The sequence below is a fragment of the Nansenia antarctica genome, assembly GCF_963989245.1.
Source record: "Nansenia antarctica genome assembly, chromosome: 1".
Lineage (NCBI taxonomy): Eukaryota > Metazoa > Chordata > Actinopteri > Argentiniformes > Microstomatidae > Nansenia > Nansenia antarctica.
The window spans coordinates 39955500-39970920 of NC_137674.1; the positions used below are offsets into that span (position 1 = coordinate 39955500).

The 15421-nt window shown below is 43.2% G+C and overlaps 2 protein-coding genes across 2 annotated transcripts in view; one reads left to right on the forward strand and one right to left on the reverse strand.

Annotated features, from left to right (window-relative positions):
* rbks (ribokinase) overlaps nt 1-10471 on the reverse strand; it is a 25883-nt gene extending 15412 nt beyond the window's left edge. Inside the window, exons 1-6 of the mRNA XM_080550316.1 lie at nt 10404-10471; nt 8546-8599; nt 3825-3957; nt 2509-2572; nt 2278-2340; nt 893-1057 (exon numbers count right to left, since the gene is read on the reverse strand). Coding sequence (XP_080406442.1) covers nt 893-1057; nt 2278-2340; nt 2509-2572; nt 3825-3957; nt 8546-8595 — 475 coding nt within the window. The 5' untranslated portion in view covers nt 8596-8599; nt 10404-10471. The remainder of the gene's footprint in view (nt 1-892; nt 1058-2277; nt 2341-2508; nt 2573-3824; nt 3958-8545; nt 8600-10403) is intronic.
* Nucleotides 10472-10769: 298 nt separating this feature from the next.
* Nucleotides 10770-15421, forward strand: part of babam2 (BRISC and BRCA1 A complex member 2) — a 76203-nt gene continuing 71551 nt past the window's right edge. The window contains exons 1-3 of the mRNA XM_080533327.1: nt 10770-10822; nt 11614-11769; nt 12180-12256. Coding sequence (XP_080389453.1) covers nt 11630-11769; nt 12180-12256 — 217 coding nt within the window. The 5' untranslated portion in view covers nt 10770-10822; nt 11614-11629. The remainder of the gene's footprint in view (nt 10823-11613; nt 11770-12179; nt 12257-15421) is intronic.

The window sequence follows — 15421 nt, forward strand, 5'->3', positions numbered from 1 at the left end:
TTTTTCACTTCTGCAGGAGCCTCTCCTTGTTCAGATTCTGGATCAAACATGTGCGGTTGAACTTTTCTGTTAACAGCCATATCGGTTGTTTTCATGGGGAGAAACGCTCACCGTAACCATGGTATCAAGGAGGCATGGCCAGAAAACCACAACCCGTTCCAGAGTGAGGCATGGAGAGCAGCAGCTCATTTGTATTTAAAGCTACAGACACAGAAACAGCCTGTCGAGCACAGGACTGAAACAGAGGGGTATACAGTAGAAGCATGCTAGAATGCTTAATCTGACTGGTATTTTCAGCAACATTTTTCAAAGACATGGTTTGGAACCCCAGAGACCTTTATTAACTTTTAACTGAAAAAAAATAATATAATATGTGACCTTTAAAGGCATGAGCTGCAGCACCTGAGAAGACACGCACAAGCCAACCATAAAAACAGACAGATCTTACAACAATGTTGATATTACGACAGACAGACAGACAGACATGTTGATATTATGACAGACAGACAGACAGACAGACATGTTGATATTACTACAGACAGACAGACAGACAGACATGTTGATATTATGACAGACAGACAGACAGACAGACATGTTGATATTACGACAGACAGACAGACAGACAGACATGTTGATATTATGACAGATAGACAGACAGACAGACAGACAGACAGACAGACATGTTGATATTATGACAGACAGACAGACAGACAGACATGTTGATATTACGACAGACAGACAGACAGACAGACATGTTGATATTATGACAGATAGACAGACAGATAGACAGACAGACAGACAGACAGACAGACAGACAGACATGTTGATATTATGACAGACAGACAGACAGACAGACATGTTGATATTATGACAGATAGACAGATAGACTGACCGTTGTTTTCCTGAGCCATGCGCAGTGCCCGTAAGGACGTGTCTGGGCTGACCTCCAACTGGCACATCAGTACCTTGGCATGGCTGAGGACTGGCAGTGCCCGCTGCAGCTCCTCGCTCCCCAGCAGCAGGTTGGCACCAGCCACGATCACGATGGCGTTCTCCCCTGCAGGACATATGACACATCATAAGTGACCGAAACTAACAGTGACAATGGGAGGGGCCACTGCCGACTAACGCCTGCAAACTATACATATATGTACATGGAGCCTCTATGTTTCATAGTGATGATATCCCATTTGATAAGGCATGTGAGATCTGATCTGTGCCTACCTACTGTGCACCTGTTTTTGAAGAGGGCAAAATGTACAGTCAAACCAATAAGCATGAGTTGAGGAGCAAATTGTGTGGTATTCAGCCGCTCTTTGAATGTAACATGGTCTGGTGAAAAGGTCTGCATGTCTGCAACAAGTGTTGAAAAGCCCACTCGATATAACAAACAACAGTTTTAGGATCACTAGAATAGAATTTGTGAATTGGATTCACTGTAGAGTTTGCTGTCGGCTACTGGGTTAGTGATACATGGCTTGTAAACAAACTTATGTTTTAGGACGTGTGCAAAAGCAAGGACTGTATGATCATCTAATTATGTGTAGTTATGTATTTTTAGCATGTTGATGTTCTATCAGCACGTTGTGATGTGCTAAACATGCAGTTAGATGTTCACAGCGATGTTCCTTGCTAGCTACTAGCAGCTGTTTTGCGTGTGTTTTCATTCAGAGCAAGTTTCTCTGGTATTTGGTTTAAGGGGTACCAACATTCAAATAAGCATATCTTCTTCAACTATTTTCAATTGATTTCAATGTATGACACATCACTTGAAAGCTTACAATCTGCACTTTCATAATCTGGAAAAACTGAAAAATGACATTGCCCTTCTACTTTTTCACTAGTCCCTGTCAGATGGGAAATTGAATTGAACATGGGGGTACTCAAGCCCTTTCTCCTACTGTAAAACCCTTCCTGTATGCGTCACAATGAAAGAGTGGAATGAACACCGTCCGACACACCCCAGTGCTGTGTCCACCTACGTATTGTACCCTACGGTGTGTTATATCACCTAGTTCTATTTCAAGAGCTGCAGATATAGAGGGCCTGGGCTAATTTTACACTCTGTGCAGAGGAGGGGTTGAATAGTGGTAGAGTGGTGCTTGCTGATCCCTAACCCATTCAGATCTGATGCACTCAGCAAGAGTGAGTGAGTAGGTGCATCCTACCCCTAAAAATTGTGTGTGTGTGTGTGTGTGTGTGTGTGTGTGTGTGTGTGTCTGTTATTACGGGGGCTTTTAAAATCTCAGCAGGGCATGATTTACATCCTGCGTTTACCTGCGTCGTTGACAATGATGGAGGCTACTCCAGTAGCTGCGTCGGCAGTCTGCCCCACAAACTCTACAAAGACAGAGAGAAGGAAAGAAAGATGTTGAATATTAATGAATACAGTATACATTTCAAAACAAACAATGAGGGTATCATTTGGACAACGCAAACATCTACTGCACTAGTGTCAGAAGAGACTATAGAAGCAACATTTTTGCACAGCTGAAATACGTGTCATACCTGTGTATACACCATTTTCCTTGAAATTCTCGATGTAGTTGTCTCCAAAGATGTCTTTGCCGACCTTGAAAACAAAAATAATGAAGTGTCTCTTGGGAAACATTGAGCGAGGCAAAAGTTTGGTATCGACCACTTTAGATGTGCAGTACACTCAAACCACAATTGGGTTGTATTTTCTTGTACCCCGCTGGCATACTGGCATAGTGCCGCCTCTATCTCTCACTCACACACACACACACACACACACACACACACACACACACATACACACGCGTATATGCACACACACACACACACACACATGCACATCCACACACACACACACACACACACACACACACAAAACAAACAAACAAACTAACACACATACGGCCATCGCGCCAAGCCTTCCAGATATGGTGACCCCACCCTGACGCCTCCTCACATCACCTTTCCTCCACCCATCCCCTCATCCCTCCATCCGCTCGGGGATGTCCACATCTAAACTTGACGGGGGCGTGAAAGGGGTCCCCACCTCGCCCTTGGGCTACCACTTTAATCCCACGCTTTAGAGAGACGAGCCAAAAGATGGGCACCCTAACTGTTTCTGATGTACAGTCGTAGTGGTAGTTAGTAATGGCAACCTGAACCCCTTCTTCTTTGAAGAGCGGCCTTCCCTCATGGATGTTCTGTGAAAAGCCTGGGAGTCTATTTTTGGGCTCTCCCGATGGCTAGTGAGCTCCTCCTGTGCTGCACCGTTATCGATCGGGGCTCTTTGTTCTGACAGAGGCGGGGTTTCGGTACTTCGGTGAAAAGTTTGCGCTGTGCTACTGATTGGAGACTTGGGGTTGGACAATATGGGAATATGTGTGTTTGAATGGGAGGGTGTGTGGGTGTGTGGGTGTGTGTGTGCATGTGTAATGTGGCACAGATCAACTGAGAATGAAGGCAGGGTGGTGAAAGGGGGCCAATGACTGGGAGTCAATGATTGAGTACATTGTGAAGAAGAGTCATCAACAGAAAGGTATGTAGGTAGAATAGATCAGTGGATAAAAAGTGGTTGAACATACAGTATATATGTGGATAGATGGATGGATGGATGGATAGAGAGAGAGAGAGGGAGGGGGGGAGTGTGAGATAGAGAGAGAGAGAGAGAGAGAGAGAGAGAGAGAGAAAGAGAGGGGGGGGGAGTGTGAGATAGATAGAGAGAGATAGATAGAGAGAGAGAGAGAGAGAGAGAGAGAGAGAGAGAGAGAGAGAGAGAGAGAGAGAGAGAGAGAGAGAGAGAAAGGGGTTAAAGTGTGTGGTTGTGCGGCTTTAGGTATACTGCATCGCACCTTGCAGACCATGGCAGTCCTGGCCCCCATTCGAGCTGCCTGAATGCACTGGTTGGCTCCTTTGCCTCCAAAGCCAATGAAGAATTTGTGACCATGGATGGTCTCTCCTTCCTTAGGTAGTCTTGGTGCCTGGCTGAGGGGACACACACACGCGCACACACACATGTGCACACACACACACACACGCGCATACACACACACACACACACACACACACACACACACACGCGCACACACACACACACACACACACACACACACACACACACAGACACACACACACACACACATACATACACACACACACACACACACACACACACACACACACACACATTTCAGTCTTTAGGATGAAAACTTTTATAAAGGGGGAGGTGTCTGTGCACATGCATGCAAGAATAGACCCCCCCTTCAACAGGAACGAAACATGGTTTAAAACAATCCAATGTACCTAGTGATGCAATTGCATATAAGCAGGGTTGCTGCTTTGACTTGACAATGCCAACACCAGTAATCATGACTCACTTAAGGGTTGGGTCATGCTCCCGGCCCCAGGTTCAGGGCTACCCCCCTAACCTAAGAGAGAGAAGCTGTCTGTCTGCTTTTCCCTCCAATCACAGCCAGTCATAGTGAGTTGGCCAGACGACGCTTCAAGCCAAGCTATGGTCTGGCCCAGGTCAGAGACTTTGTTGATGGCAAAACCAGAATATAAACTTGTTTTTCGTCTCAGCTATTAGTGACAAATGGACTAGTGTGTGTGTGTATGTGTGTGTGTGTGTGTGTGTGTGTGTGTGTGTGTGTGTGTTGCAGGTGTGGTTTAGAAGGGTATTACAGTAAATCCACATTTACAAAGCAATTCCTGTTTTTTTCTAAACCTCAGTATTTCCAGTAACCTGGATGTTGATGAAGGAGATTTGAGGTTGTTCTGGTAGAAACCAACATAGGGGAAAATAGGGTCCAGCTGAGTTTGATAAACAATCTTTGTCTTCTCATTCTTAGGACAATGGATTTCAGTGCAAACAAATGACTCATAAAGTGTTGAAACATGTTTTGTAGCCCAAACAAATGCCGCCACTTGCCCTAATATATGACATACAGTATACTATAACACATGTATTATAGTCTAACATACTTTTGAAATTATGTTTAGCCTACTTTTTGAATAAATGTATTTAAGGTTGTTACTGTATCCTAAGGATACTTGCTCTTTTTGTTTCTCAATGTTTCTAATAGCAACCTTACTTTACTTAGAGCACTCTTTCTGAGCCTTTTGTTCAAACCTCTGAAAACCATGAGAAGGATTTGTTACTGCATTCCCCAAATCGATCATTAACAAGTCTGACCACTAAGCAGCACCTCCCTGCAGCTATTTTCACACTGTTTTCTCTCTCTCTCACACACACTGCCTCAAGATACTATTGATATATTGATTCATTTCACTATTCCAGTAGTATAATATACATTCCGGTCTTGCTTTCATTGTATCCACTGGCTGGCTTGGCCTTGCTGCCCGTGCAGCCAGGTGATTGACAGGTAAGGTAAACTCACGCCTTTTCCCTCACCAGGAGAAACTCATCCGTTGTCTCAGCATTTGAAAGGGAGCCAACCAAACAGACAGCTACGTGCTAAAGTGCAACCTCTGTGTTTTTTCTCCCACGCCACCAAAAGGGCACAGAATGTGTTCAATGATGTAAACTGTGTGTTTTCAAGGCTTGTTCAAAACATACAGACACAGACACAGACACAGACACTGACAGACACAGACACAGACACAGACACAGACACAGACACAGACACACACACACACACACACACACACACACACACACACACTAACACACACACACACACACACACACACACACACACACACACACACACACACGTGTACACAAACACAGACAGGCAGACATGCACAGACAAAAACATTAGCTTTCCCATTCAAATTCTGGGTGTAAGCTAACCGTCGGAGTGCGTGGATGATTCAAACAGGAGTAGCAACGGGTTCGAGGATTGTGCTAACTTTGCTAACTTCCAACCATTTCCTTATGCAACAGAGTCATGTAATGCTTCGATATAGAATCGATTATTATGACTCTTTATAACCTTGCCATTGTCAATGGTTCAACAATGGCAAAGTTCTCCAAAAAAAGGAATGCCTTATATGGTCATGGTGTGCTGAGTCATCCACTGTGTAGGGTAGAGTGTCTTTCCTATGGCCATACTGTTGCTGTGGTACAGCTGGCTAGATGAATGGCGTACTGTACTCAAGTAAGGCAAGAGAGGAAGATATTCTGCCTTCTCAAGTCTATATACATGTCGTTCTACTGTATCTGAGGAAATAAAATGATGACTAGAAAAAGAGAGAGAGAGAGAGGGAGAGAGAGAGAGAGAGGGAGAGAGAGAGAGAGAGAGAGAGAGAGAGAGAGAGAGAGAGAGAGTTTGCAGATGATCAAATGCTTTAGGCCAGGGGGATAGGTCTGTTCTATCCAGAGCCACAACAATACGTCGATGCTACACAGTGGTGGTGAATGAGTGAAAAGCACTATACAGTATTGTGGGAAACATGCAATCCATCACAGTGAGAAGTACAGTACACTGAGGGAAGCCAGGCAGCAGGGGGCGCTGTCTGGCTTTGGCAGAGGGGGGGGGGGGGGGGGGGGGTGGAGTGTGTGAGGCCAGGATACGATAGCTCCGGAGAGGAAGGAAGAAAGGAAGAAAGATAGATACTGTAGTGTAGAGGCAAGTCAGGGAAGGGGGGGGGGGGGGTCCTACTCTGTCCTTCTGTCTGTCACGAGCACCCAAACATTGGCACTTTGAGACAACTGGATTTTAAACTTCAAAGCCATGCATATCACTTTGATGGGATGGAAATACCAGCCCCCCCCCCTCTACACCCCATCTCCACACGCAACACACACCCCAACAAAAAACCCAAAACACAGCCTTTTCCCGTAAGCACTGTATGCTTAATTGATGCCGCTCCTCGTCTTCAAAGAAAGCTTAAACTTGTTGGCTGAATTTTTAATGAGAGAAGGACATTAATAAATATCATCACCATCAGCGAGCAAGTCTTTGTTTTTGATGACCAGGAAGAACAATGAGACAGAGTTTGATATCACATAATTGTATCATTAAGAATGCCTGAAAGTGTGAGGGGAGGTTTGGTCTGGAGGTTTGGTCTAACACAGCCTATCCACACATGCTGTACCTTGCTATAGCCTAGTTTGCTAATATGCTACACTCTGAGTAGGCCTGCATACATGAGCTTTTTCTTCTTCTGTTAAACACCTGTTGCGTTAAGTGCAAACCTTTTCAAAGTTTACAGGGGCGCAACAAATGCTTTTTCTAACACTTCCGTGTGGTTTCATGGAATAATCCATACGTACTTCAGCTGATGAGTAATGACACAGTATGTGGGAAGGACAATGGGCTGCACTGATCTCACCACGTGTGAGGAGATGATGTAGCACACTGCAGACAGTTAAGTACAGTCTACTCATTCAACTGGATGATCATCTTGTCATTCATACTGTGACATGGTATTCAACTTGAATCCTGTAAGTCTCAAAAGAGTGAATATGGATAACTATACTACCACAAGGTCATATATCAACATTGTCAATCAATCAATGAGCAGATCAATGGATCTGGCCTCTAGAGTCTAGGCTAGCCCATGGAAACTATGATGTGTATGGTGAATATGCAGTGTGGCAGGCTGTTTATTATTATTATTATTTTTTTATTTTTTATTAGTGGTGAATCTGAACCTAGGGCAGTATTAATAACCTTGGTGGCGGTGGAAGAGAGCAGGACAGTTCCCTTGTCTGCGTCTGTGTAGGGCATTACAAAACGGGCGGCTGTGGCGTAGGAGGTAGAGCCGCAGTCTAATAATCGCAAGGTTGGCAGATCAGCGGTTCGAGCCCCGGCTGGCCACATGTCGAAGTGTCCTTGGGCAAGACACTGAACCCCAAATTGCTCCCAGTGAGCGGGCCGGCGCCTTGCATGGTAGCTTGCCGCCATTGGTGTGTGAACGTGTGTGAATGGGTGATTTAGAGGCCGTTGTAAAGCGCTTTGGATAAAGGCGCTATATAAGTGCAGTCCATTTTACCATTTTTTATTTTACCAAAACATGCTGGAAAGACCCTTCAGACCACATCACAATGTGATTGTGATTGTGAGCGGGAGGGTTGGAGGTATGTGGAGGGAGAGACATTTGTGGGAGGAGGGGAAGGTGGGGGACTGTTGGGGCAAAGGGAGATTGGGAGGGGGAGGGGGGGATGGAAGGTTTATGGGAATTTTGTATTTGTACTGGATTTTTGTCATTCTATTTCTCTTTTGTTTAATTATGTGTTACCACTCCCTTGTATTATTCCCTGAAATAATAATTAAAAATTGATCACAAAAAAAAAGAATGGATGAAGGGTTTGGAATCACATGATCATCAACTCTGATTGACATGACATCACCACATATGAGACAATGTTATCAAAACCTAAAGTGTCATCGATTGGTGTCTGGAATGTATCCTACCAAGTCATGTTTTATCTTTATTATGTGGTTTTCTACAGAGTTAGATAGAATAGAATGGACTTTATTGTCCTTGTACAGTTGTAAGCATAGCCTATATTGTAGGCTATGTAAGCTACCGGTACTGGTTGAGAAACACTAATACAGTAGCCTAACTCACAATGATGGAGCATAAGCCAGAGTTCACTCACCTGACCAAGTCAGTCATACAGGAGCCCACCACCATCACATCAAACACCATGGTTCTAAAAGACAGAGACACAGGAGCCAATTGAATGTGTAAGAATTGTTCGCTTCCCAACCCCAACATAAAACATTTAAATGTGCTTTCCAATGCATTTTTGCATCAGGCCTAGTAGCCAATATCAAGGTGTGGAACAGACTCAGGTCAGTCAAGTTTTATTGATACAGCACACAGTTCCTATAACGTAAATCAATGTCTGTTACATACAGCCACATTTGGGGGTTTCAAACCACACAGAATACTAGGTCCAGGTAGCCTATTTTGAGAGCTAATCAAAGCCTACTCTAACTCCTGAGGACATTTCAGGCAAAAGCCTACCATAGTCAGTATTAGACCTATAGAACCTCAAATAGGGGCTACATAAGCATGGAACTGACTGGAACGAGGTAAAAATAGTGCATTCATTGCTGGCTAAGTTGGACAGGTGCCAATCATAACAGGCCGATTATTTCAGTGCTGCACCACGTGACTGAGCACAGCCCCGCAAAATCCTTAATTAATTCAATCCTCAGAGTGTATGCTTGTGTGTTAATCTCTTCAAATCTCCTCAGTAGAAGGCTCGGAAAGCCTGGCCGCTGGCTGTGGGACAGCTCAATTCTCCCACATCTCTGAGCATGTTGTTTTCACTCTCCTTCCCCCTTTCTACCCCTACTGCAGTAGATTAAAATGAGATCCTCCATGTCCAACCATTAAAAAGTAGTGGGGGCCCCTCTCAAAATTCAGTCTTCCCAGCAAAGTGAGTGAGTCAATGTCTGAGTTCTAGGCCTACAACCTGCTCTTGACAACACAATAGCAGCACCAATGGTTTTGACTAATCTGACATGTTTCATTGTGTTAGGCAGCAGGCTACACTTAAACACACAGAGAAAAGGTGATATTTAGCATGTCATTTAAAAAGCGGGAAGATTAGTTGAATCATTCACATGAATTCATTGAAAATGAAAGGATTGTTGTCATATAAGGGTCAATAGGCTAACTCTCAAAGAAAGAAGAACTGTCATGCACTGATATGTTGCACATTGCAAGTTTTATGATGGAAATTATTGATATGTCAACTTTATAATAACAACTCAATTAATATACCACCATTGTGGACAATAATATACATTGAGTGTAAAAAAAGGATTATGCAAGTTTGGTGGTTTGTAGAAATGTCAATTTACAACAAGTCTGTCAGTCAGGACCTTCATTTAATATCATCCTTAATGATGAGGGACAAAATAAGATGTGATATCAAGTCTGGGTAGGGGGTGATCATTTTAACTGCAGTTAAGTCTACAGACTGTTATGGCAATTCCTGTTGCATGTGTAATCAAAATGATAATGTTAAATTATCCAATGTTCATATCAAATTAGGGGCCTGAAGACTACTAGCCCTTCTCTAGGGCTTGAAGGGCCTAGGCTATGTATTTGATTATGGAAGTTCATTGTGTGTGCCACTGGGCTGAAACAAATGCCTGCCAGTCCTGATGGGTCCTAGAAGGACATCATTGGAGAGCACTGCTTTCACTAAGAAGTATAGGCTATTGCCTAAACGACAGGAACAGATCTGTCAAATTACTCAGTTGTGGCGAGTCAACAGGCAGCAGGGTTTGTCAAAACAGAAAAGCTTGACACTTTTGGACCTTTTGGCATTCATGGAATAGGACATTTGCAAGAAAATGCGCATCTGGATGGACGACGATTTTAAATCATAACTACAGTTTCACTGGCTGAAAACACAGGCAAAACCTACACATAATACTATGTGACTTATTTCAAATAAAAAATGTCTTAATGGGATCGTCTAATTGTTAAACACATACCTAACGTCCAATTTTGTTCTCGTAGTAGCTAACTAGGACTGTGGTGTTATGATATGAACTGTTCAAAGTGCATTTAGCGTTTCTCACTGGACGGCTACCTAGGTTACCCAGGAGAAGTGGTCTTGTATACCACCGTATTCATTTAGTGTTACTTATGTTACTTATGGAAAAACAGATAGTCACGATTCAAAGGATATAATTCGTACTAAGCGTATCCACGATGACAAATTGATAAGTGATTGGAAATCATTTAATTACAGCGAAATTAAGCATTTTTAGTGGCAGGCATCCGTAAGAACAGCAAAAGCTTGTTGAGGTCCATCAGCGAAGACCCAAACATAATATACCCGGAAGGTTTGAGTGGGAAATGCTGTAGCTAAACAAACAACAATCAATTTTGGGGATTCCAGTTCAATCAGGTAGAAATGACCGGTTTTCCGAGTTGAGATATCAGTTGACAATGTCAACAATGAACGAACGGGGCAAGCTTACTTATTGCAGAATGTACATAATGAATAACGATCAAACTAGCTAGCTTGAGTTCTACCTAGCCTAGCTGTCACCTGTCAGTGCTTTGACAGGACAGGCGCCCACGTTGTTGACTCAAGACCACAACAACAACAAAGTTATTGGATCCGCTTTTAACTTCCTTTCACATCCTAACACGCCCAGCTGATGTTCATACATGTGTTGTGCAGCTCCTATAGCCCACAGGCACACACATTGTCATCATTGGTCTATAAACTAGTCGTTTTTTGACTGACACTGACAGTTCACAGTTCAGCACATTATAGGCTAACGTTAGCTACCATTGCAGCTCAATAATTACTTACTTGCTGGCTACTATTATGTTACTTCTTATTGAATGACTACATTTGGAAATAGAGGTGTGTGTCCGTGCGTGTTTCAGATGAATCTTCCATGACTGTAATACTTAATAGTAATTATCCTCCTTTACAAAAGAAAATAGGTTATTCTTCCTGTAAAGTGCATTGCATCTGAGTATGAAACGTGCTATGCAAACTAAGTTTAGTTTAATTTGGGTAGCTCTCACACTAGCTGTAACAGAAATAATGACAATTTAAATTCAGAAAGAATAACACCTGTTATAATGGCATTCTGGAAGGAATACATTGATTAGGCTAATGCATCTTGAATCTGGTCCAATAGTGACACTTGTCATTTCTGTCTTTGTTTTGGCTGTTCCCAGAAAACCCAGAGAGTGGATGATGAGCAACATGTCGCCCGAGGTGGCACTGAACCGCATCTCACCTGAGCTGCGGCCCTTGCTGTGCAACGTGGTGCGGAATGGTCGAGTAGGCCTTGACTCAACCAACTGCCTCCGCATCACTGACCTCAAGACTGGGTGAGTTGAGTTCCATTGTTCAAGGTCTAGCTGTAGGGTTCATCTTGAAATTAGTTCACTATGGGCCTCCCATCCTTTGGTGCATCCCATCATTTTTTTCTTTCCAACACAGGAGACAACAATATTGGGAATGTACCTATACTAGAAATGCCTTGACATTAGTGCAAATTAGTGACATTTCCAAACATTGTGGAAATACTGCTCAGCCTATTCGTTTGAACTTATTTAATCATACTATCTTCACCTTCATACTGTAGGTCATATGTTGCTAGCCTTCATATAATATTGAAGGGTACCAGAATGTTATCCATAGCTACTTTTTTCCATCAACTAAAAGTGACAATTTAATTGACATGCATGATGTATGCTCGAGTTGATACATGTAACCTATTTTTTTCCCATCTCCTCAGATGCACCTCTCTGACTCCAGGCCCCTGTTGCGACCGCTTCAAGCTGCACATCCCTTATGCTGGGGAAACTCTTAAATGTAAGCAAAGATTTAGTTTTTTGTCCACTCGTTCCTTGGTATCTACTCCAACTTGTTGCACATTGATAAGCATTGGCTGCATTCCAGTCTGCAAATTAGAGCTGCACCCATTAACCAATGGTTGCGTTCCACTTCATCTTCATTGCAGCCAGGCAACACAGCACACTGGAATACAGCCAATGATTCCTGTGACTGAGCACATTATGCTCAATGTTAGAAGTTGAGAGTTGAGAGAGGATACATCCTGATTTATTATGTGCAGAAAGTTACTAGAGCAAAAGTGGTAGGTATAACATGAAAGGGGTCTTAAAAGGTAGAGGTAAGAGGTATAATGTACTGTTTTCTCTAGTTTGGTTTCTGATTGCTTTTTAGCTGTGGATTAAACCAAACAACATGACAATCATCCAGATTGTGGTATCCACCCAAGTTTTCTTTCTCTCTTTAGAATAATGACAATTCCGTTTTGTTGTTGGTTTGTTTATTCTTAATTTAGTTTATTTAAAACTGTCCTCTGCCAACTGTGTATGGTTTTGTAGCCATTAGCCAAAGCCCCAAAAATTGTCTTGTAATTTGTGTAGGGCAGCAACTCTTTTAATTTAGCTCAATACATGGAACATTTTGCACGTAGCCAGTTCTAATTTGCTACTGAACAAAAACCATGGTGTTTATCATTGAGATTTAAGTCCCACATTTGAGGCTTTCTTTACGAGGTTGGTTCCCAAAATGCTGCCACATGCACCACAAGATGTTTTGAAATGATTATATCTCAAGCGGGATTCGCAGGAATGATCATAATTGGGTGTTCTTGGAATGATCATGAGTCATAAGACACACACACACACACACACACACAGACACACACACACACACACACACACACACACACACACACACACACACACACACACACACACACACACACACTCACACTCACACTCACACTCACACTCACACTCACACTCACACTCACTCACTCTTGCATGAATGAATGAATAGGTTAATTAGAAAATTGTCAACACATTGTCATTGGGTGCAAACCAGCAATTGTTTCCTGGTTTTTATGTTGCAACATCTTCTCCCTCTGCTGCTTCTCCCTCCTACTTAATCACTCACATCAAAGATAGCTGGAGTGAGCCAGATATGCAAGATGGTCTGGCATTTCTGGTTTTGTGGCAGATGACTTACTGAAGTCATTTGAACAGATGTTTATTTATCCCATTTCACTGAGAGTTTTGCACGAGATGTGAACCATAAGATGATTGTGTGTCATACTTGATCAGTCATTCGATCAGTCAATATGGGTCTTGATCTGATTGTTACATATTCTGTGCCCTCAGAAAAAGATGGCAGTATTTGCATTACATTTAGATGCATCACATGCATACCGTCTAAAGCAGAATAGGCCTAAATAGTAAGAATCCATAATGGGTACTTCGTTTCTAAAAATCTTGGAAAAACTGTGTCTATATCATCAGTTCTTTTGCGTTTGTGCTCCTACGACCTTAATAATGTTTCATAACATAGCATTAGTCTAAACCAAACACCTGTGCGTGTGTGTGTGTGTGCGTGTGTGTGCGTGCGTGTGTGTGTGTGTTTGTGTGCACGTGCACGTGTGTGTTCGTGTGTGCGTGCGTGCCCAGGCTTGTGTGTATACAGTATGTTTGGCTGTGGCTATTATGTTGATCTCCATAAACTAATGGTGTAGTGGTACACTTATTCGAACCGAAACTTTTCGGTACGGGTCCTTCGGTTGGGTACATGGGTGTACCGAACAAATGCACCGTTCTTTTAATCTTAGCCAGTACGCATGCGCACACACGCCACAGAGAGATTCGCAGTAGTGGTCAGCTGTGGTTCTGAAGAATACGCCCTCAATACCACACGCTTGCTAACAGTTTTGTGATTGGTCAGAATTTGCAGTGTGTCAATCAACCTTTGTTGATTCTCTATTGTCATTTTCTGTTAAAATTAAACGACATAATCGTGAGCAGGTTATTACAGAGTTTACCATCAATGTCTAATGTTCACATGCATCGTTAATGAGACGGATTAGCATTTTGGGTATTCTTTTTATTTTATTTTTTTTCAGATTTTATCCCTTTTTCACCCAATTTGGTATCCAATTGCACCCAACCTAGCATCCTATTATCCCCTGCCTATTGCGTAGGATCCGCCGCACGACCCCGTGGCCCGACCTCCTCGAGCCCGACACTGTTACTCCAGCACCAGACGGGGGCGGTGTTGCGCGACGGATCCTTGTCCGGAAAATAGTCCTATACCCCCCTTGGGAGCGGCCGCTCAATATGCCGCTCCCTGTGAGCCCCGGCCATATCCGGGTCTGGCGAGACCGGGATTCGATCCCAGTCCCCGGTGGGCAGCTTGCACTAGAGGCTAATGCTTAGACCGCTGCGCCACCGCGGGGCTCCTAGCATTTTGGGTATTCTTAATGGAATCTAGGATCCGATATGATCGAGGGATGAGCAAAGCATTGTCAATCATTATTAATCATGAAATGTCTTTTGGAGTCAGATACAGCCTAACGTAATGTTAAGTTGTGTAAGTTGGTCATGTGACCACTTGTATGAGTTCTTTCGATCATGTTCATGAATGTTATCATTGGGAATCACTGTAATCATTGGGAATAAATGTCTTATGTTTGACCCGGTTGATTTTGTGTTGACTGTGTCGATTGTTTCGACAGTGCAGGGTACAGCAATTGAGTTGTATTCGGTTTGTGGGTAACGTGCGTTCTCACTGCAAATTAATTCCTCTGTGGAGCGATAGCAAGTGGACTGAGACCACCCTCTCTAGGTTGGTTTGTTGGTCCAAATCAGGGAGCGTTTCCCCACTAATTTGCTTTGTTTGCTGCGCACTACATCACAAATCTAACTTTATTAAACAAGTACAGTACAGTTCAAACACAGTAAACCACTGTCTAATAATAATGGGAAGAAGAAAAAAAACGAACCACGATTTAAAAACCGTGGTACGTGCCGAACCGAAATTTGTGCGTACCGTTACACCCCTACCATAGACACTTGTAAAGGGGATCCACAACCACGACCCCTACGTCCCTCTACAGCCCCCCCCCCATTTAAGGGTGAGTGCCAGGATATTGGACCAACAAGTCTTTGACTGGCTTCCAGACATTACAGTATGTAACAG